The 21,145-nt window shown below is 34.5% G+C and overlaps 1 protein-coding gene and 1 long non-coding RNA gene across 3 annotated transcripts in view; one reads left to right on the top strand and one right to left on the bottom strand.

Annotated features, from left to right (window-relative positions):
* LOC308635743 overlaps positions 1 to 21,145 on the bottom strand; it is a 573,614-nt gene that overhangs the window by 452,387 nt on the left and 100,082 nt on the right. The gene's annotated exons all lie outside the window — the stretch shown is intronic.
* Positions 1 to 21,145, top strand: part of CLTC (clathrin heavy chain) — a 63,367-nt gene that overhangs the window by 6,881 nt on the left and 35,341 nt on the right. For both annotated transcript variants that reach the window (XM_081272974.1, XM_081272973.1), the window contains exons 2-4: positions 14,245 to 14,452; positions 17,513 to 17,781; positions 18,561 to 18,722. In XM_081272974.1, coding sequence (XP_081129100.1) covers positions 14,245 to 14,452; positions 17,513 to 17,781; positions 18,561 to 18,722 — 639 coding nt within the window. The remainder of the gene's footprint in view (positions 1 to 14,244; positions 14,453 to 17,512; positions 17,782 to 18,560; positions 18,723 to 21,145) is intronic.

Here is a 21,145-nt window from a genome sequence, read left to right as displayed (position 1 = left end):
AGTGCATAGGTCTAGATGTCATCCACTATCCCCCAACCCATTGTAGCTTTGGGATGGCGGGAAACTTGAATCTGAATGCATTATTCAAAACCCATCTGTCAGATGTGGATTTTGTGACTCTCTTATGTTGTGGTAGACATGATTTAAGATATTTTATCCTACTTTCAAGGGAATGACCACCAAATCTTAATTATCCTGAAATCTTTAAAATCAGAGTACATTTACCATTATATCTTTTTGAGTACCTACCATGCTGCTAAAAATAAAATATAAGCATTTTGTGTTCATTTCCAATTTAATTAGTAAGAGAACCCCTCTTGGGTAGGTATGGTTCACCTTATTTTATAATGGGGAATCTAAAGTTCATAACAAGTACCTTAAAAGTTAGTGGGTGTTAGGCTTTAATTGTTCTTTTAATTTGGCATAGATGCCTTTTTTGGTATGATCTGTGTAGTTTGAAGTGCAAAATATACCATAATTGTTTGTATCTATTCCATAATATTCCTTGATATACATATGCTATTAGTAGTTTGTTTTTAGGGCAGTATTTTTTATATTATGAGAAAACTAGGAGACAGTGAATCAACAATTGACTTTGTTGTATGCCTTGAACAATTATATAGACAGTATCTTTAAAGGGTTTTATCCAAGTTCCCAGGGAAAAATTGTGCAGAATGATTAAGATCAGGTTAATTTGTAACCAGGATTATCTATATTACTCTCGTAAGGCTGAACTTCTAGAACTTTTTTACAGACTTTAATGAGAAGAATCAACGTGTTTCATTTGAAGCCACTTGGGAAAGTAGGAAATTTGCTTTCTCTTTTACAATTCATGTTTTTATGTTTATACTAATGTAAAACTTGGAATAGAACTCTGTGGAAGACAGTGAAAGTAGAATATGCTTGCCCAGTTTGAGTACCGTGGTGCTAGAGGGGGAAATGGTTGCAAAGTTGGATGGTTGTGCTTGGAGGCAGACTTCCAATAATATTAGTACTTCCTCTTTTGAATAACTAGGTAAATAAAGACTTGTCTTTAAAGTCTGAATAAAGGAGATTTTAAAGATGGTTTCTGAAAGAATAGGAAGCAAGTTCATTAAAACCACATTTCATCACATTTAAAAAATCTGTGCAGTGTGCAGTTCTGGAAAATGTGTCAGATGTTTAAACTGGACTTTATTATGTCAAGTTTTTAGCTTGTTTCAACTTTTTCATTTATTAAAATAGTACTTCTTGGTAGTTGTGTTATTAGTATAGGTTTGTGTTTATAGCATAATACTTAGTTCATACAAAAACTTAAGTATTGGTTCATCCCCTCCATCTTAAGGGAGTCTTCTTTTTTTTAATATTTATCTTTTAGTTTTAATTGGACACAATATCTTTATTCTGCATTTATGTGGTGCTGAGGATTGAACACAGTGCCTTAAGCATGCTAGGTGAGCACTCTACCACTGAGCCACAACCCCAGCCCTTGGGGAGTCTTCTTTTATCCACTCCATGAACATAGATTCCATGCTAAAGGAGAAACCAAAATTAAAGTCTATCCAGTTATTGAAGTCATATTCTTGGAGTTACACCAGATTCTTTCCTCTTTCTCATTTTCTGCATCTAGAACATTCCTGGAGTACACTGGGGGTCCCAAGTAATTGCAGTTTTTGGTGACACTTGTCTCTTGAAACTGGGAATCATAACAAATGAAAAAATAGGAGCTGGTTAATAGTTGCTTTCATTTATTTCTGATCAGCTGCTCATCTGAGGAAACCACGGAAGTAAAACCAAAGACAGTTCATGTATGCTTAGCTTAGCAAACAGCTGACTTTGCATATGTCTTCCTGCACTCTGTATTATTCTAGATTTAGCCATATTGAACTGTCTTTATTTTTTCACATCACCTGTGTAATGTACTGACATTGTAACAAGGTTTAGAGGGAGGCACATCTCACACACAGCATGAACACCCAATCGTCCATTCTTCTTTTTTTTTTTTTAATATTTTTTAGTTATACTTCTGCCTCCAAATTTCTGGGATTACAGGCCTGTAATCTTTTTATTTTGGTTATTATTTTTTTCAATGTGGTGCTGAGGATCAAACCCAGGGTCTCACATGTGCAAGGCGAGCACTCTACCACTGAGCCACAACCCCAGCCCATAATCATCCATTCTTATGAACTAAACAGATCCAATAATTTTTCTCTGCGTATGGTCTCACATTTGCAACTGTTGGATGTCACAAACATCTTACATATTTCTTGAAAAGCATCTTTTAGGGTATATTTCTGGAAATCATAGTTTATATCAAAAGATGAGTGGGAAAAACACTCTCCTAATTGCAAATTTGATGCTTATTATAAAATTCCCATGATTACACCAAAATGAGTTTTTTAAAAAGCACTTTGGAATGGAGGTGACATTCTAGTACTAATGAAGACACTAATATAAAAAATGCATATGTAGAAAGTCTTTATTCATTTTCTCTTGCTGTAATCAAATATTTGAGACTGGGTAATAAAGACTAGAAGTTATTTGGCTTCTGTTTGTGGAGGCTGGGAAGTTACAAGACCATGTAGTCATTTACTCTGTATCTGGTAAGGATCTTCTAGTTGCATCATATCATGGGGTAGGGCATCACATGGCAAAATAGAACAATTTGAGCTAATTGTGGTGTCTCTCTCTTATAAAGCCACTAATGCCATCATGGGGACCCTACCGTCATGAACTCATTTAATTATTGTTGCCTTTTGAAGACCTCCAAATACTATTAGCATATGAATTTTGGGGGGAGTCATCAAATCCCACAGCAAGGAGTTTGAATAAAATGGTTTCTGAAACAAGAAAGTGGTTATTAATTTTGTAATTTTAATTGTTTATATAAACCAAGTCAGCTGATTACTTGAATTATAAATTAGCTTATCATGAAATAGACTTAGTGATTACCCTAACCATTTGTAGTTTAAAGGATCCAAAAGCCCCCCTTTTCCCCTCTTTTTTAATGCTAGCGGTCAAACCCAGGGCCTCCCCCATGCTAAGCAATAACTCGATCTCTGACTTACAACCCCAAAAGTCTTTTTAATTGAGATAAAATTCATAAAAAAGTTAACATTTATTTATTGATATTGGGCTTGAACCCAAGGGTACTTTATCAATGAGTCACATCCCCAGCCCTTTGTAATATTTATTTTGAGACAAGGTCTTGATCCTCTGGCTTCTGCCTCCAAATTGCTAGGATTATAGGCCTGTGCCACTATATTCAGCAAAATTCACTCCCACTTTAAAGTGAACAACAATTTAGTATTATTTAGTACATTTACAATGTACCACTATCACCTTTACCTAGTTCCAGAGCATTTTCATAGTCTGGAAAGGAAACACCTTACCGTTTGGCAGTCTTTTCATCCTTCTGTATCCTTAACTGATGTACAAATTCTGAATATTTTACATAAATGGAATTATACAACGTTTGACTTTTTGTTTCTAACTTCCTTCACTAAGCATAATTGAGGTTGATCCAGTGTACAGCACATCTTGATACATTGTTCCTTTAGCTTAATAATACTCCATTGAATGGATAGATCACATTTTCTTTTTTCTTTCCTTTCATCAGTTGATGGATATTTGAGTTGTTTCTGCTTTTTAGCTTTTGTGAATAGTGCTACTGTGATTATTTCTGTGCAATATTTTTGTTTGTTTTTGCTTTTGGTGTTGAGACTGAATTCAGGGCCTGGTTTATGCTAGGCAAGTGCTTTATCACTTAACTACATCCCAGGCCTTTCTGTGTAAGTTCTTGGTTGAATCCTTTTTGTTGGGTATTTTGGATCTGTGTGAGGGAGAGGAATTAATTGCTGGGTATATGATATGATAGAAATATCTGTGGCTGTTAATACTATCCATATTATAGCACTTTAAGCATATATAATATATCTCTGTGGCCTTTAGTATTAATGCAATATGATAGAAACAGAAATAACTGTAGAGTTAATGGATTGCAATAATAGAAAGTACCAAAAAAAAAAAATCCTGATGGTAATTAAGAGCGGAATTGTTTCTTCATTGAGCAACATGGAAAGATGATTTGAAGACTTCGTTTTTTAGATTTTGAATCCAGTGGTAAATCCCAGAGTTAAATGAAAGAGAGGATGTGATAGAATATGTTACAAATTTAAGAATTAAAGAAACCAAAATAATTGGAATGGAAGCAATTTTCAGACAGTGGAAGAAAACTGTATTGATAGGAAGGAAGGAAAATTAAAAGGGACAGACTCGGGAAAATTTTAGTGCCATGAATTAAATTGTTAAATTAAATTTTAGTACCATGAATTTTGGATATATTTTGCTCCCTATCAGACATCCAGGGCATACCCTTTCTCTGACTGAAAAAATCAAGGTGGTCGTCTTTTTACAACACGAAATTTTAGAGTGAAGCAAGTGTCTACATGATTTTGAAATGAGATGTTTTTTCTCATTTTTTTAGAGGACATGAGCCACAGTTTGAACACTCTAGGATCCTTTGAACCTAAAACCTATTTTTTCCCCTATAGGTTTTTTTTATCAGTAGTAATGACAAAGTTGCAGTTTTAAGTTGCCAAATAATAGATGCTTAACAGTGTTAATTGAAGACAAATCATAATCTAATAATTTTAATGTTTATTCGGACTCCCTGAATTGTTAATATTAAGTGGTTTTGAGATAGCCAATACCTCTTCATGCTCAGTGTTAATTATTTCATTTATTTGAACTCGAAATTTGTGGCATTTAAGTTCGAAATAACATATTTCAATAAGTCAATTGTAAAATAAGATGGTTCTGATCTTGTAACTAGTAGCAGCTGGAAGGATGATAATGCTTTAAATGAGTAACCCAACTAGAAAAATGAGTGAGACAGTAGTACACTATCTAATTTCCTAGGAAGTCTGTCAGTATAGGTAGAAAATGCATGATTGTGTGCACCAGTGATAGAGATGAACTTAATGTAACACTAGGCTGTCACTTAAAGTACAGTTGGGAACTGGGGTTGTGGCTCAGTGGTAGAGTGCTTGCCTAACATGTGTGAGGCACTAGGTTCGATTCTCGGCACCACATACAAATAAATAAAATAAAGGTCCATCAACAACTAAAAAAAAAAAAATTAAAAAAAGTACATCTTGTGCTGGGATTTGTGGCTCAGCCATAGAGCTCTCGTCTAGCATGGGCGGGACCCGGGTTCGATTCTCAGCACCACATAAAAATAAAGGCATTGGGTTGAGTCTACAAAAAAGATATTCATATTCTCTCTCTCTCTCTCTCAAAAAAAAAAAAAAAAGGAAGTTGTGTCATAGAATGACGTTTCTTTAGGACCTTTAAGCTATAACTATAAGGAAACTGGACAGATATTTTAGTTACTCCTACCAGGAAACCAAGCCCTTGGTGTCTGCCCCAGGAGATTCAGATCATCCTTTGAAGGTCTTTATGTTAAATTAGCACTAAGTATTATAATCTGGAACCACTGCAGTAAGCCTTTTTTCTTTTTCTTTTCTTTTTTTCCTTTTTTGCTACATTCTGCTCCCTACCACCAATATATAGTTGATTGCAACTCTGGTAGTAGCATTTGGTGGTTTTGTGTCCCCTGAATGGTGTTTATACGAAAAAAGGCATAATCTTGGAAAGTCACACCCATCTCTAGAGATTTGGGGCATAAAAACTTCCGTGTATTTCCCTAGATCGTGTTCAAAATTGATCTAACATTTTGTCTAGTTCTTCTGTTTAAAAAAAAAAAAAAGATGTAAAATTTAAAGTTTTAAAAATTTCCAGTCAATAATTGGTAGGTTATGAGTAGGAAAAATTTTTTAGATGTTTGAGTCTCCTGGTAGTTTATCAAAGCTAACAGTCTTAGAATCCATGTCTCTGGCTGTGATTTCTTTCTGAAGGGATTGCTTACAGTTTGGAGAGAGTGACAGTCAGAAATTCTCTTTAGAGACAGTGATTCCTTCAAGGGCTAACAAGGAGAAGAAACAAATCTGTATGTTTAAGTGTGAGGTCAGCAAAGATTAAAGACATGTTTATTTTTTATGTGAAATCTGTGGTGCCCACAAAAAACAATGGCTGGTATCCTGTTGATGGAAGAACTGAAGGAATGCTGCATTCTCAGCATTTTTCTTCGTTTCCTGTAGAATACAGTAACTGCAGTTTTTATTTGACACTCTGCTAAGTTTCCAGGAAGGGCTTAATAAAGTAACTCCAGCTTTTTTTTCTTTCATTCTTTTAAAGTTCTAGGGATTGAACCCAGGAGGTACTCTACCACTTAGCTAATGTCCCCAACCCTTTTTATTTTTTATTTTGAGACAAGGTCTCACTGAATTGCACTTGCTGACTTCAAACTTCTGATCTCCCTGACAGCCTCCTGAGTTGCTGAGATTACAGGCCTGTACCACCACCACTGCCCCTCTCCCTCATACACACGTACATTATGATTGATACCAGTAAAGGTAGCAGATTTATTTATTTACTTATTTGGTGCTGGGGATTGAATGTGGGCATTTTACCACCAAGCTACATCCTCAGTCCATTTTGGTTTTCATTTTCACTAAGTTGCTGAGGTTGGTCTTGAACCTGCAATCATGCCTCAGCCTCCCAAGTTGCTACTGGGATTACCTATGTGTGCCACCATTCCTCACTCCGTTTTGGAGTTTTTAAAAGACGTTTTGCTGAGGGGCTGGGGTTGTAGCTCAGCGGTAGAGTGCTCACCCAGCACATGGGAGGCCCTGGGTTCCATCCTCAGCACCATATAAAAATAAATAAATAAAGGTATTGTGTATAACTACAACTAAAAAATAATAAATATTTTTTAAAAAGACATTTTGCTGAATTAAATACTTGGGATAGGAACTTAAAACAAATCTTGAAGCACATACTTTTAAATTCCTGTATTGGGAGATAAAATTGTTGACCATTCACTGTATTGGTAACACCTATTGAGTTCTTTTGATACAAGAGTCACAGAAAAGATAACTGAAACAGAACCATGCCTAGAACACTTGCAGAATAGCTTGGAAATTCAGTAGCTTATAAAGACTTCCTTATATTTTTATTATTTGGATGAAACTAGAAGGAAGACTCTGGAAAGTATAAAGCCAAGCACTAAATGTGGAATATAAGTTCTTAGTAATGCTGTCACAAACACAAATTGAATGTATTTTAATTTTCAGTCAGTAGAGCTGGTAAATGAACTCTTTTCCAAGTATATTAGTCATTCATTAGAGGCAAACTTGTATGGTAAACTTGCAGAGAAGCCAGTTTCTGATGAATTTATTTTTGTTTAGTCAGATGTAAGAACTGCTAGAGGAAATTAGTAAGCTAAGAGCAAATCTATCACTCCTTCAATTATGTAGTATTTATAGGTAGAAATACAGTTGTTTTTGATTGAGGTAGAGCCTTTTTGTGAATGGAAAGGTGTCTTTAGTCAGAGAATTGATAATTGAAAGATATTTAATCCAATTGTATACATTAAGAAGGGTAAAAAGTTAGACATGGTGGTACACACCTATAATCCCAGCTTCTAGGGAAACTGAGGCAGGTGTATCCCAAGTTTGAGGCCAGCCTGGGCAATTTTATCAAGACCCTGTCTCAAAAAAATGAAAAGGCCTGGGAATGTAGCTCAGTGGTAAAAACATCTCTGGTTAATATATAATACCCCCCTGCCCCCATGTCCTAAGAGGAAAAAAAGGAAGTTGGGCAAAGAAATGCTAGCATAAGACAAAACCATATAAAGCCACACTATATTTATGGCCCATTTGGTCTTTTAACAGTATTTTCATAGTTTGATCACTAAGGTATTCTAATACATACTGACTCAGCACCCCTGGGTTTCCTTATTCCTGGCATATCAGAGTTTTCCCATTCTTTAGGAATACATGAAGAAAGCAAACTAGTATGTATCACCATACTATAGTCTTGAGTGCTAGATTATGGACAGGACAAAAATCCCTACAGTGTAGAGCAGTTCTGTGCTCCCACACTGATGTGTGTACTTGATGTGTACCATATCACTTTAACTTTTCATTCAGCATTGAGGCATGACTTTATTCCTCCTCAAGCAAGAATGGACACTTTCCCTTTTCTGTTTGCTGTAAATGTGACAGTAAATTTTTTTTTTGGAAAATATTAATCACTTCTTCAGTGAAAGGTCCCTCAATTTGGGCTTGTCTACTAGAACATTGTGATTAGATTCTTGTTATATAATGTTGTTAGGATGGATACCACAAAGTGATATTGTGTTCTTTTTAATGCATTGTGTTGAGAGGCGCAGGCTGTCAATTTGAGTCATTGCTAGTGATTATAAAACTTTGATCACTTTCATTGAGAAATTTCTCCACCACAAATTTTCTTTTCCCCTTGTAACAAGTATCTTGGGGCAGGGGGTGAGTGGAGATACCTTGACTGTGTAAGTATCTGTTACTCAAAATTTCATCCATTAGTTTTATTCCATTGATGATTATTTCTTGAAACAATTCTGATTGCCAGATAATGACTTCTTAAAAATGCATCAGGGGCTGGGGATGTGGCTCAAGCGATAGCTCTCGCCTGGCATGCTTGCGGCCAGGGTTCTATCGTCAGCACCACATACAAACAAAGATGTTGTGTCCGCTGAAAACTAAAAAATAAATATTAAAATTCTCTGTCTCTCTCTCTCTCCTCTCTTCTCTCTCCCTCCCTCCCTCTCCTCTCTCCCTCCCTCCCTCTCCTCTCTCTCCTCTCTCCTCCCTCCTCCCTCCTCCCTCCTCCCTCCTCCCTCCCTCCCTCTCTCTCTCTCTCTCAAAAAAAAAAAATTGCATCAGTGTTTCACTACTTTTAAGTTGACTTTCTTCTTTATGGAACAACTTTTCCTTCTCACCACTTTTTTCTTTCTGTTATTGGAGACTTATAGATTTTGTCTCTTTTAATTTATAATTGTCTTAAAATTAGTTTAGGGTATAGATTCTGTAAAGGAATGATGTCTTTCTGTGTAAGATGATTCTGGACTATAATTTTAGAAAGGCATGTTAATGATCAGTGTTGGTAGAAAATTTCATCCTTTTAATTTTTATTTGTTTTTAGATATACATAACAGTAGAGTGGAGAATTTCATTCTTTAAGAAAGTTATTTTCAGAAGCCTACAGTTTAGTTGACTGAGGTAACTTGGAATTGTTAGGCATGGGAAAATTGGGAAACATTAGCAAAGTTTGGTTTTTGGAATGGTATAGTATGAGTCTCCCCGCTCTACCACCTCAGGCTTTTTTATTTTTCATTTTGGGACAGGATCTCACTAAGTTGCCCAGGCTGACTTTGAACTTATGATCCTTCTGCCTCAGCCTCTGGAGTTGCTGAGCTTATAGACATGTACCACAGTGGGGTATTGAACAGAAGTCTCAGCTCTTTTGTACATTGAGAAGAGAGATACTGTGCCTGTATTCTATTTTGCCTTCTGTTTCTTGGTCTTGAGCGAAAAGATAAATTTTGATGATACTGACCTTATCCTATTTGTTTTCATTAGCTGCTTCTTCCAGCGTAGGTTTTTGGAGACATATTTTCAAGTTTGTAAGAAAGTTTTAGCAATACTGTTCTATGATGCCGTTCTAAAAATAAGAATTAAGATAGGGTTACTTAGCATGAAAATGGTGCATAGATATGAAGATTCTGGTCTCACAATTTAATTAAAGAATAGAATTGGAAGTCTTAAAGTGTAATTTTCTCTGCAACTCTCCAAAACAGCATTTCAGTGTGTTGAGTAAGTTAAATTCCTAGAGACCACTAATCTTATATTATCAGTAATTAAAAGCAGTTCCCACCCAGAATTTTAACCAACCTTGTAGACAGCTGAATTAAGCAGATAATGAAATGGAAATGCAAAAAAAAAAAAAAAAAAAAAAAAAAGGCTAACCTTGAGCTAGCCTAAAAGTACTGATATGTGTAGGTCCTAATGTTCAATATCTGTTGAAGCCCTAAAAGTATGTCAGGCACTGTTCTTAGCATTTCACAAATCCTCACAACTTTTGAGAATAGGTATTGTCACCCAGATATTTTGGATGAGGAAACAGATGCATAGATATATTGATTTGTCCATGGTCATTTTACTGACAAAATGGACCATATCAAAACATTTTGTTTCTTATGAGGAATCTACAAAAGCAATTAATTCTAGATGTCACTTGAACTTTATATTCAAAGTTATAAATTGGTACTATATTGTCTACTTGAATGAAGAAGAAGTTCTGTTTTATGGGCAATTTGAAATACTATTTCTTAAAATAATCAGAAATGTAGTATATTGCAACCCCTTTCTTTCCTTGCATGTTAATCCAAATTGAGGAGGGAAGGAGAGGAGAGGGAAAAGGTAACATTTTTGTATGATGTGTAACATGTGACTCCAGGGTACTCCAGAGTTTTGGCTTAGCTGATTAACAATAAATCTGTTTACTTAACCTTTTGGGAGCTAGGTTTATTTTGTCAAGTCCTAAAGTAATGCTACTTGCAGATCAAAATCTAGTATGGAAGCCAAATTATGTTATAATAAGGTTTATGTGCTTCTTCATAAAAAGAAGCAGTTGAGAAACATTATCCTTTTGTACATTGTAACATTAATGTTTCTTGAAAAGGGGAGGATGGAAATATATACTTTTTATGTATTAGAGGATACCACTGATATGTTTGTCTCTAATTGCTTGATGGAGAGAGAAATATTACTGGAAAGATGGGGTTGGATGGCTTTTCATAGTACTAAACTCATATAGTTTGAATATCTTACCATATGCATGTGGTAACTTTAAAAAAGCAATTTGTTTTCTTGAATTCAGGTTTGTTGACTCCATATTCTCAGGACAGCAAAATAAAAGTTCTTTGAAGTTTAAAAAGCTTTATTGTAGAAATTTCCAAGCATATCTCAAAATAGAATATCTCCAGCTTCCACAATAGTAACATTTTTGCCAATTGAGAGGATAAAAAAAGTGACTGTAGTTTGGATATTGTATGGTTTCTGGAAGATAGCTACAAATTTGTGACATACAAATTGCCCTCAAAATTTCAAAACGTGGTTTGTTCCACGTTCTGTAATTAGTTTCTGTGGTATAATTCATGTTCTGTGACAACTTTTTATAATAGACTAAAAGATCTTCATGGTTAGTATAGGCTGTTTGGAATACCAAACCTGTTTAAAAGTATTATGTTGCACTTTTTAAAAAGTTTTAATCTCTACAGATATTACTAGACATAGTTATTTAGTATAACCTTTTTATATGATCCAACTCTGAGGGTATACCTTAGCCAGAATTGTGATTAAGGATGATGGCTTGTCCTATTACTCTTGTTTTGGCATGTTTCTGTTTTGAATATATCACAGCGAAATATGGGGAGAATGGGTGAATACTCTGTGCATTCTGTCTCAAAATTAATACCAATAAGGGAAAAAGATCTTACCAACCGTATTTGAAGAGGTGGAAAAATGTAACTTCCTTTTAACTGATAGGAATTTGAAGTTCCTCTCATTTCCTTTCCTAACAACAGTGGAAGGCTTTTTAGGAAGGAGCAGTTTCCTGTTTAGTTGTGTAGATGGCCATCACTTACATATGCTTTTTAATATGTTTAAACATTTAGTATTGTTTAGAGTTTGCCACTTAGCTCTTGTTTAGTGTTGAGGTTTTTTTTACAATAAAGTATATTTGTCTATTTCACATAGGGGTGTTTTGAATAGTACTATTACATTCTTAATGGAGAAGACAAAAAATTACATTTCCATAATTCTCTTGGTAGAATGTGTTTAATGAGAAAGGAATATATAGATTGCAGAATTACAGGCAGTCCTACTCTATTATAAAATCAAATCTTTGCTTTTTCTGCAAGGAGAACACCTGAGATTGAAGGTCAGTGCTGTTACCACATGTTTTTCTACTGTATTTGGGGTTTTTTGGGGTATTTTTGTTTGTTTTAACTGGGAATGTAGCAGAGAATTGGAAACAGGATGCTCAACTTTCTTTTTCTCTTCACTGGCTTTTTAGTAGTGGTTTCTTAGATTTGCCTTGAGTCTGCCTCTGAAGTTGTACTCATTTTTGAGTACAATTAATAGTATCTGTGGTTTACATTTGTACTTTGAATTTAATTTTGGTTTTTGATTAACACGGCTTTTCCTCTTGTCTTTTTGAACATTATAGACTTAAGTATTGAAGCTGAAACTCAGAATTGTAGCAGGTGTAAGTTTGGTAGAGACTTTAAAACATACAGTTCTCAGAGTAGTTGAAAAGGTAACTTGTTGCTTTTAGGGATATTGCTCTATGAACTCTGAGCCACTGGAATGTTTTCTCTGATTATTGGAAAGGTAACTATTTCCATTAAACCTTCAAGAGTCTAAGAACCCTCTACTCTGAAAAATTCAGGTAAATACCTACCCTGAAATTATTCTGACAGCTTGGTTTATGATAGGCCTCCCTAAAGCCCATTGGCTATCTCTTTATATGTTTCAGGAACCATTTATATTTATCATTCTCCATTAGTTCTGGTGCTAAGAGTAAACATAAAATTTTAAGTCAGGAGTAAGTGAAAATTAATTCATAATGTTTTATTGTAACAATTCGTTATAAATGATCCATTTCAGCTTATAGTTAGCTTGCATTGTAGTATATACTTAAGCTTGTAAAACTGGTTAATATTCTCCTTTATTACCATCTTTGTATTAATGATTAGACAGTTGTTTGACTCCTTGCCCCTGGTATTAAGTGATTGAGTAACTATACTTTATAACTGCTTAGGCCTATAGTCATTGAGGTCTAAGAGGTAAGTGAAAGTAAATCATAGCCTCTTAGGCTTAAGCTGTATCTTATTCAGATCGATCCTGGCCTGGTTATTTTTCAGCAGTAATAGCAGAAGAGTTTGTCAAAATAATTAGACAAAGTACAGTTAACCTTGGCTCAGTCAGGCTAGAGGTGATCTCTAGGGAGGGAAACTATTACTGAGGGACAAAGATGGTGCAAAGATTTTATTTATTTTTTTTTGTATGTATGCTTTTTCTTTTTTCCTTTTTGTATTTTGTGCCATGTGAATTTATTACCCAATGGAGGAAGGAAGTCTGGCCATGGATAATAAAAATAAAGGCTTCAGGTACCCTCTTTCAGTGGGACTTAATTTGTCCATACCACATTTAATCACCTAGCATATTAATGACCCACTCTGGTAGAGATACCTTCCAGTAATAAGTGAGCTTAAGTTTCTTACACACTTAGTTGGTTTTCAAAGACCTGCTATTTTATTTAGTGTCTTTTGAGTATATAAAGTAAATATAATTCCCTTATTTTTTCTTGTTAAAACCATTAAGTAGCTCCCTCTGCCCACAGAACAAATTCAGGATTCTTACTGAGGTACTTTTAGTTTTTCAGTCTAGCTCTTGTCTCTTTATTTGCCACAGTCCTTTCATAGTTTACACTCTTGTTGTGGTAAAAGTACATGTAACTCCCTTAGACACTAGTATCTCTGTGCCTTAGCACATGCTTCTTCTTTTGAGAATTCTCTTTAATTTTCTTCTGTGTCTTCCTTGAAGACATTACCTTAAGCTATGGGGCTTTTTTCAAAAGAGCATCCCTTGTTATCTTTGTTTTGGCACTTTTGCACAGTATTATAACTTGGTGTACTTGTCTACTCTTGGTAATCCAAGTTCCTCTAGATCAAGAACTCTGTAACATTCTAAATCTTTCACTACTCTGTAACTTTATTTACAGATACCTGAAGCCTAATGCAGGTGAAATAAGTAACTGTACTAAATGTTCAGGAAATTAAGAGAAGATAGGTTCTCCTGGGCATGGTGGCACGCTTGTAATTGCAGCAGTTTGGGGGGGCTGATGCAGGAGGATTGCAAGTTCAAAGCTAGACTCAGCAATATAGAGAGACCCTAAGCAACTGAATGTGATTCAGTGGTTAAGCACCTGTGGTTTCAATCCCTGGTACTGGGGAAAAGAGTTCAGTAGTTCAAAGAAACATGATAACTTAAAATTCCTTGAGCCACAAATCTTAGAGCTTTCTTTTAAAATCATCTCTATTTTTTTTACCTTTGTGTATAACTATGAAGTTATAATGAAACAATTGAATGCCATGTTTATGGGAAGATGTGAAGGTCCATTATTTGTTTATTAATTACCTCACTTTAATGAAGTTGTCACCTTACATTAATGGATAAGTGACGGTTTATAATGATAACAATATGTGAATGTCATTTTTTCTAACTAGTTTGGTAACGTGGTTTATTCATTTTTTTCTAGCTCCAGAACCTTGGTATCAACCCAGCAAATATTGGCTTCAGTACCCTGACTATGGAGTCAGACAAATTCATCTGCATTAGAGAAAAAGTAGGCGAGCAGGCTCAGGTGGTAATCATTGATATGAATGACCCAAGTAATCCAATTCGAAGACCGATTTCAGCAGACAGTGCCATCATGAATCCAGCTAGCAAAGTAATTGCATTGAAAGGTATAAAAGATTGTGAATTTTTTTCTTAAAACTCTTCCTATATATATTTTATGCAGTACAATAATTGGGGTTTTTTTAGGTGTATTGAATTAAATAAAAAGATATACAAAGTTGAGGCTAATACCGAACTTCACTTTCATGGTTTTTACTTGGGATATTTCTATGAAATGTTTTAGAATAGATCAATTTGGAATGATTTTAAGTCTTAAATATACTTAAGTTTTATGATATATAAAACTGCTAAAAACATCTCTTTAGAGGAAATAAATTAGTAATATATTCTATGTAAAATATCCTTTACTGTATTAGGAGCTAAACATTTCAAAATTTATTATGATAATCCGATTGTTTTTTCATTTTTATATTTCAGAGTTTTGTTTCATTTAGATAATTAAGTTATAAACATGGTTTGAATTTACACTGATTGTTAAGTGTGTGTATATAGGTAAATATTAAAATTTAGAAATCCAGAATTTGAGATCATTCAGACTAATTTTAGTTGTTACAAAAAGGAAATGTATAACCTATCATTCTAAACAGAGTTCAGTAGTTTTGACTATCTGGGAGCCTCTGTTATGATTAATCTTTTTTCTTTGAATTTTAAAATGAGAATGTACCTGACCCTTTATAATAGAAGTTTTAAAGAAAGTTAGGTCATTGGCATGAACATACTTTATACAAAGATATGAAAAATTGTGCTCTATATGTGTAATAAGAATTGTAATACATTCCTCTGTCGTATATTTAAAAAAATAAAATCAGTTTAAAAAATAAAGAAAGAAAGCTAGGTCAAGAACAATTAAATTGACTCCTGAAAAGGCGTTTTATTGCCAGTTCTTTTGCTTTGTTGTTTTTCTCTTTGATAGTAGGAAGAATTCAACCATTGAGCCACATTCCCAGACCTTTTATTTTTATTTTGAGACAAAGTCTCAAGGCTTAGGGCCTTGCTTAGTTGTTGAAACTGGTCTTGCTTTTTCCTCTACCTTCCAAGTCACTGGGATTTCAGGCATGTGCTATTATGCCTAGCTTAGAGGTGTTGAACTTTTTATCCAAACTTTTCTTTATGACTTAAACTGTATATTTAGTAACACAGGTTAAGTATATCTTATCTGAAATGCTCAGGACCAACATTTTTTAAGTTTTTTGAATTTTGGAATATGTTCATATACTTTACTGGTTAAGCATTCCTAATCCTAAATCCAAAATCAGAAATGCATCAAAATCCAAAACTTTCTGAGCTTCATTATGCTCAAAAAATTTCAGATATTGGAGCATTTTAGATTCTCAGATTAGGATGCTCAACCTGTAATACAGTTTTGAGGTAAATGGGTAGTGAGAGTGTTCAAATGAGCATATTCAAACTAATAAGTAACCATGTGTATCTAAGGCAAGAGTTGATCTCATCTTAAGGAAAGATGGTTCAGCTTTCACCTGGTACCAGAAGTTTTGTGACAGTTATCACTTTTTAATAGAAACAAAATGCTATATTTTATACTTTAAGGTATTGGACTCCCTTCAGTCTCCTTAAAGAATTTAAAGTGCTTAGCAGCTCTCAAAACTATTTTACAAGGCCATTGTTTAAATTTTTTTCAATTCTTTTCTATTTTTAATGTTACTGTTATCTTATCACATTTCTTAATGCTTTCTTATGTGTGCAGATGGTGAGTTATTTTAAATTAGATTGTATTAGTTATTGTCCTGTTCCATAAAAAGAATAAATTCAAAAGATTTTTAAAGCATTGTGAAATGTATTATAGCTTTGTGCCTGTTTGTCCGAATTATGGAGTTGAGCTGTCATCCTTTGCCCCCTTCCCCAAATCATCCCACTTACATATATTTCAACCCCTATCATGTAAAAACAAAAGTCTAATAATGTGGGGGCTGGGGAAGGCAGCAAAAGAAAGTAAATCATTACAAAATACTGTTGCTCTCTGAAGCCAGTTTTAATCCTCATGGTTTCTTTTTATAAACAGGACTATAACTCTCACAATTTTTCAAGTCTGATTGTAATTTACATCTTATGTGGGATGGAAATAATATACTTTGTCTTATAGAAGTTTTTTTTTCATATGTAGTAAGAAAAGTTGTGGTACAAAGCTATTACGCTTTGTCCCTTTCCCACCATCCACCTCCCTCCTTGTGTTACAGTTTTTTTGTTCTTTAGAAGCCAGATTCTCTGTGGCTCAGGAATGGAGTTTTCCTTGGTCTCTAAGGATGAATCTGGATAGTGTAGTGATAGCTATGGCTTTGACCTCCATTAATTTCAATTAAATCAGTTTGGGGCTGTAATAGATTTTTGGATTACAATGATAAGCCCTTGCTTCTGACTCAGTGGACTTTTTAATACTCAAGGCAAATTTCATCCTCCTCCTTTAACTAAATGCTTGCTGTCTTAACTGGATGAAGCTTGAACTTTGTTCTTACCTCCAGTATATTAACAGAACCTGAAACTTGTCCTCTTTTTGTTTCCCTCTCCTTTTCTCCAGCACCTTTGCCTTCCCTTTGTATCTTCAATTAAATGTAGCATGCAATTCTCTTATGTGGTAACAAGGCAGAATTTTGAAGTAGATGCTCTTTTCAAAAATCAGTTTCCTTAAAATATAGTTGGATGAGAGATAACTGCATTTTTAAAAGTAGACATTTTTCTCTTTGTGTTTGTTAGATTTGCTTTGTCTATTATACATACAACTATCTTAGTATCAGTAAAACATACTTAATTACAAGTATGAAGGTTACAACTTGTTTTCCATCATTTTTATGAAAGCTGTTTTTTAGAATTGGTTTTAGTTGGGATTTAGAATCATGTGGAAGTCATGCTTTCTGTTTAAATTGTGTTTTATTAGAGGTAATATAGTTTTTGCTTGAGAAGTAGCTGTAGATTGTTTGCTTAATCTCAGCTATTATCTTTAAAGGTCATTGTTCTATAAACATGACTTCTGTAATTGGTCATTAGTCTTATTATAGAACCACTTTGGAAGTTACAGAGCTAGTGAAGCTAGGTATAATTTATCTTGAATGTTATTTTTTTTAAATGATTCATATTTTTTTTTCTGTGTTTAGCTGGGAAAACTCTTCAGATATTTAACATTGAAATGAAAAGTAAAATGAAGGCCCATACCATGACCGATGATGTCACCTTTTGGAAATGGATTTCTTTGAATACGGTTGCTCTTGTTACGGATAATGCAGTTTATCATTGGAGTATGGAAGGAGAATCTCAACCAGTGAAAATGTTTGATCGCCATTCTAGCCTTGCAGGATGCCAGATTATCAATTATCGCACAGATGCAAAGCAGAAGTGGTTACTTCTAACTGGCATATCTGCACAGGTAACATTTTTCTAGTTTTTGATAAACAAAAGATTTATAGAGAACTATTTTGTCAGATGAAATTTATTTTGAAGTAGGTCTTTTCTACTTAGTCCTGTTAAATTTTACTGAAGACTTTTTTCTCGCTTTTTTTTTCTTTTTTATTGCAAATAGAGGTTGATGGCTTAACTCCTTTATGCTGACAGAATTTCAGAGCTCTTATTGTTTTAGCTCTTGAAGATTAAATAGAAATTGACTTCAGTTAGCATGGCTTGGAACTTACTATAGAGTGAATATATACTCTTCTGCAGAATTAATTTTTAAATATCTTTTGCATTAAGAGTATAAATCATGGTAAAATATAAGTCATATTTTAAACATGTTAAGCTTTAATAAGGTAATATTCAGAGCTGGAGCTTTTTGTTTTGTGTCATACTGGGCATTGAACCCAGGGACACTTAACTTCTGAGGTACATTCCTAGCCCTTTTTATTTTTCATTTTGAGATAGGGTTTTGCTAAGTTGCTTAGGGCCTTGCCAAGTTATTGAGGCTGGCCTTGAACTTGTGATCCTTCTGCCTTAACCTTCTGAGTCTCTGAGATTACAGGCACACATGCCACCACCACCTGGCTCTGAGCTGAATTTCAAGTTAAGATATGTTAAATCTACATTCAAAGACTAATAATGAATTATAAATTCTGCTGAAGATGATTTAAGTATTTAATTATTTCACTTGCTGATGAATCTGGAACTTACTGATTCATTGGGTCCCCATACTTTATTTTCTTTGGTCTTTTATAGCAAAATCGTGTGGTGGGAGCTATGCAGCTGTATTCTGTAGATAGGAAAGTATCTCAGCCCATTGAAGGACATGCAGCTAGCTTTGCACAGTTTAAAATGGAAGGAAATGCAGAAGAGTCAACTTTATTTTGTTTTGCAGTACGAGGTCAAGCTGGAGGGAAGGTAAGATTTGTTGTTTTTTGGGGGGCGTGGAGGGTGGGGGTTGAACCCAAGGGTGCATAACCACTGAACTACATCCCCAGCTCATATATATATCTATATATATATATATATATATCTATATATATATATATATATATATATATCATACAGACAGACATGCATATATATATTTTATTTAGAGACAGGGTCTTGCTAAGTTGCTTTGTGCCTTGCTAAATTGCTGGGGCTGGCTTTGAACTCGAGATCCTCCTGCCTCAGCCACCTAAGTTACTAATTGATTAGTCCTCTAAATTCAAAATAATCATCTCCCTTTCTTGTTAATCTGTTATTAATGTTCAGATTTGTGGTGACTTAATGTATTCAAATACTTTGTCTAGTGATATTTTTCTAAAATAATATTCTTCACAGTTTTTTTCTGTCAGCTGTTCTCATGCTTTATTTTGGTTTCTTTTATATGAAAGGCCTTACATTAGTGTTTGTTGACTTTACTCTGCATAGACTCATTAGGGTTGCTAAAATATTCATGTTTTTTAAACCAGAGTTGATTCCTTAAGTTGTACCCATGATCAGCCTTTTAAAATACCCTACATGACTTTATAGATGGAATGTGGACCATATTTTGAGTAACATTGCCTTAAGTTAGAGATTATCAACCTGGGCTATGTATTAGAATCACCTGGACAAATGGAAGTACTTTGTTTGAATTCTTAAGTTATAGAAAGCAGGAACAGGTCTGATTGACAGCACTGAAAATTTAGTAAAATGATATTGGATACTTGATGGTAGCAAGGATGCCTGTACAACCAAGTTTGAAGAATGAGGAGAAATAAGGGAGAATGGACAGCAGTCAAGGTTCCAACCAAAAATCGTGCCACAGAACTTTAACACTTCTGTTTTTACTATGCCTTCACTGCTGGATCCCTGGAGAATCAGTTTGCCTGCCATTTCCTTTGCCAGAGCAGCAGTTCTAAAGTCTTAATAACTTCATGTCCTGAACTCCCTCTTTGAATTCCAGTGTAAGCAAAGTTACTTGTCCGCCTCTTAGCTCTGAGAAGAGTGGAATAAAAGTTTTGGGTAATTCTGCAAAGGAAGGGTGGCACTATTCGCTGTCCTTTCTGTAGCCAATCAAGAAGATTGTGTAGATTCTTGGCAAACCATAAATTACCTTTAACTTTGTTAGAACATATGTCTTTTTCCCTGATTTTTTTAAAGAATTAAGATAGAGATTGCTTAAAATATGATCATCTACAGTCTCTTAATTGGGGAGGAAACATATGCAATGAGAGAGGTACAATTCTGCCTAAAATTTCTGAATTGAGGAGTAATCCTACCTCAATATAATAAGGATAGAAAGCACTGATATTCAGATAAGAATTGATGGAATTTAAACCAGAAGACAAAATAGGTTTAGAAACTAGTCATCGTCCTTAGGATAGAAGGGTAGGGCATTTTTTTGAAAACTAGTACTGAAAAGTTTCAGTTATCATTTTAAGAATGTCTGAAAACCTATTTCTTGAGCCTGTTTACTTTCTACCTTTCTATATTAGGAGTCTGCTAAGACTTCTTAAGAGGAGTGTATTGGGGATTGGACCCAGGGGTGCTATACCCCAGTCCTCTTTAATTTTTATTTTGAGATAGGGTCTTGCTAAGCTGCTGAGGCTGTCCTCAAACAACCTCAGCCTGCCGAGTTGCAGGGATCACAGTTGTGTGCCACCATTACTGGCTCTGCCATGATTTGAAGAGAGACACTAGTTTTTCAATTTGGCTAATCATCCTAATAAAAGATGAGAACTTGTAACTTTCATGTGGCATATCTTGGAAACTGAATTGTTTTTTGTTAGTGTATTAAGAAAAACATAAAATAGTATCCTGTTGACATTGTTTTCTTTCTCTTGATGTACAGGATCATGCATTTTAAGCCTAAATGTTTTATCTACTTCTATAGGATGTATATAAAGAGAGACAGCTTAGGTATATATTACTCTCCTGTGTTAGAATAGGTACACAGCAGTAAATTAATAAATTAGATTTCTGTTTGGAAATACTAAATTATAAGTGAAAATCATGAGAAAGTGTGTTTGTATGTAATGTATTACCATTCTGTGCCCTTTATTTCAAGGAGATTGAGGTGGGATTATTTCATATATTCAAAGTGTTTACTTTGAAATAATATAGATTCAAAGGGAGTTGCAAAGACAGTGTAGAGATCCCCTTTGCCCTTTTCCCAGTTTCTTCTAATAGAGTTACATGTTGCAAGACTGTAGTACAGTTAAAACAAAATAGGAATTCTACCGGTCTCTGTCATTTCCTCACAAGTAAATTCAAGATACATAGATACATAAATATTCTATCACTGTGAAGATTTTCCTCATGACTTTATAGTCCCCCTTCTCCCACCATTGCTAACTCGTGGCAACTTTAAT

This window comes from Spermophilus citellus, assembly GCF_964194105.1.
Source record: "Spermophilus citellus genome assembly, chromosome: 17".
In the NCBI taxonomy this organism is placed as follows: Eukaryota; Metazoa; Chordata; class Mammalia; order Rodentia; family Sciuridae; genus Spermophilus; species Spermophilus citellus.
The sequence above is the reverse complement of the archived record's forward strand: the minus strand, read 5'-3'. Positions and strand labels throughout refer to the sequence as shown.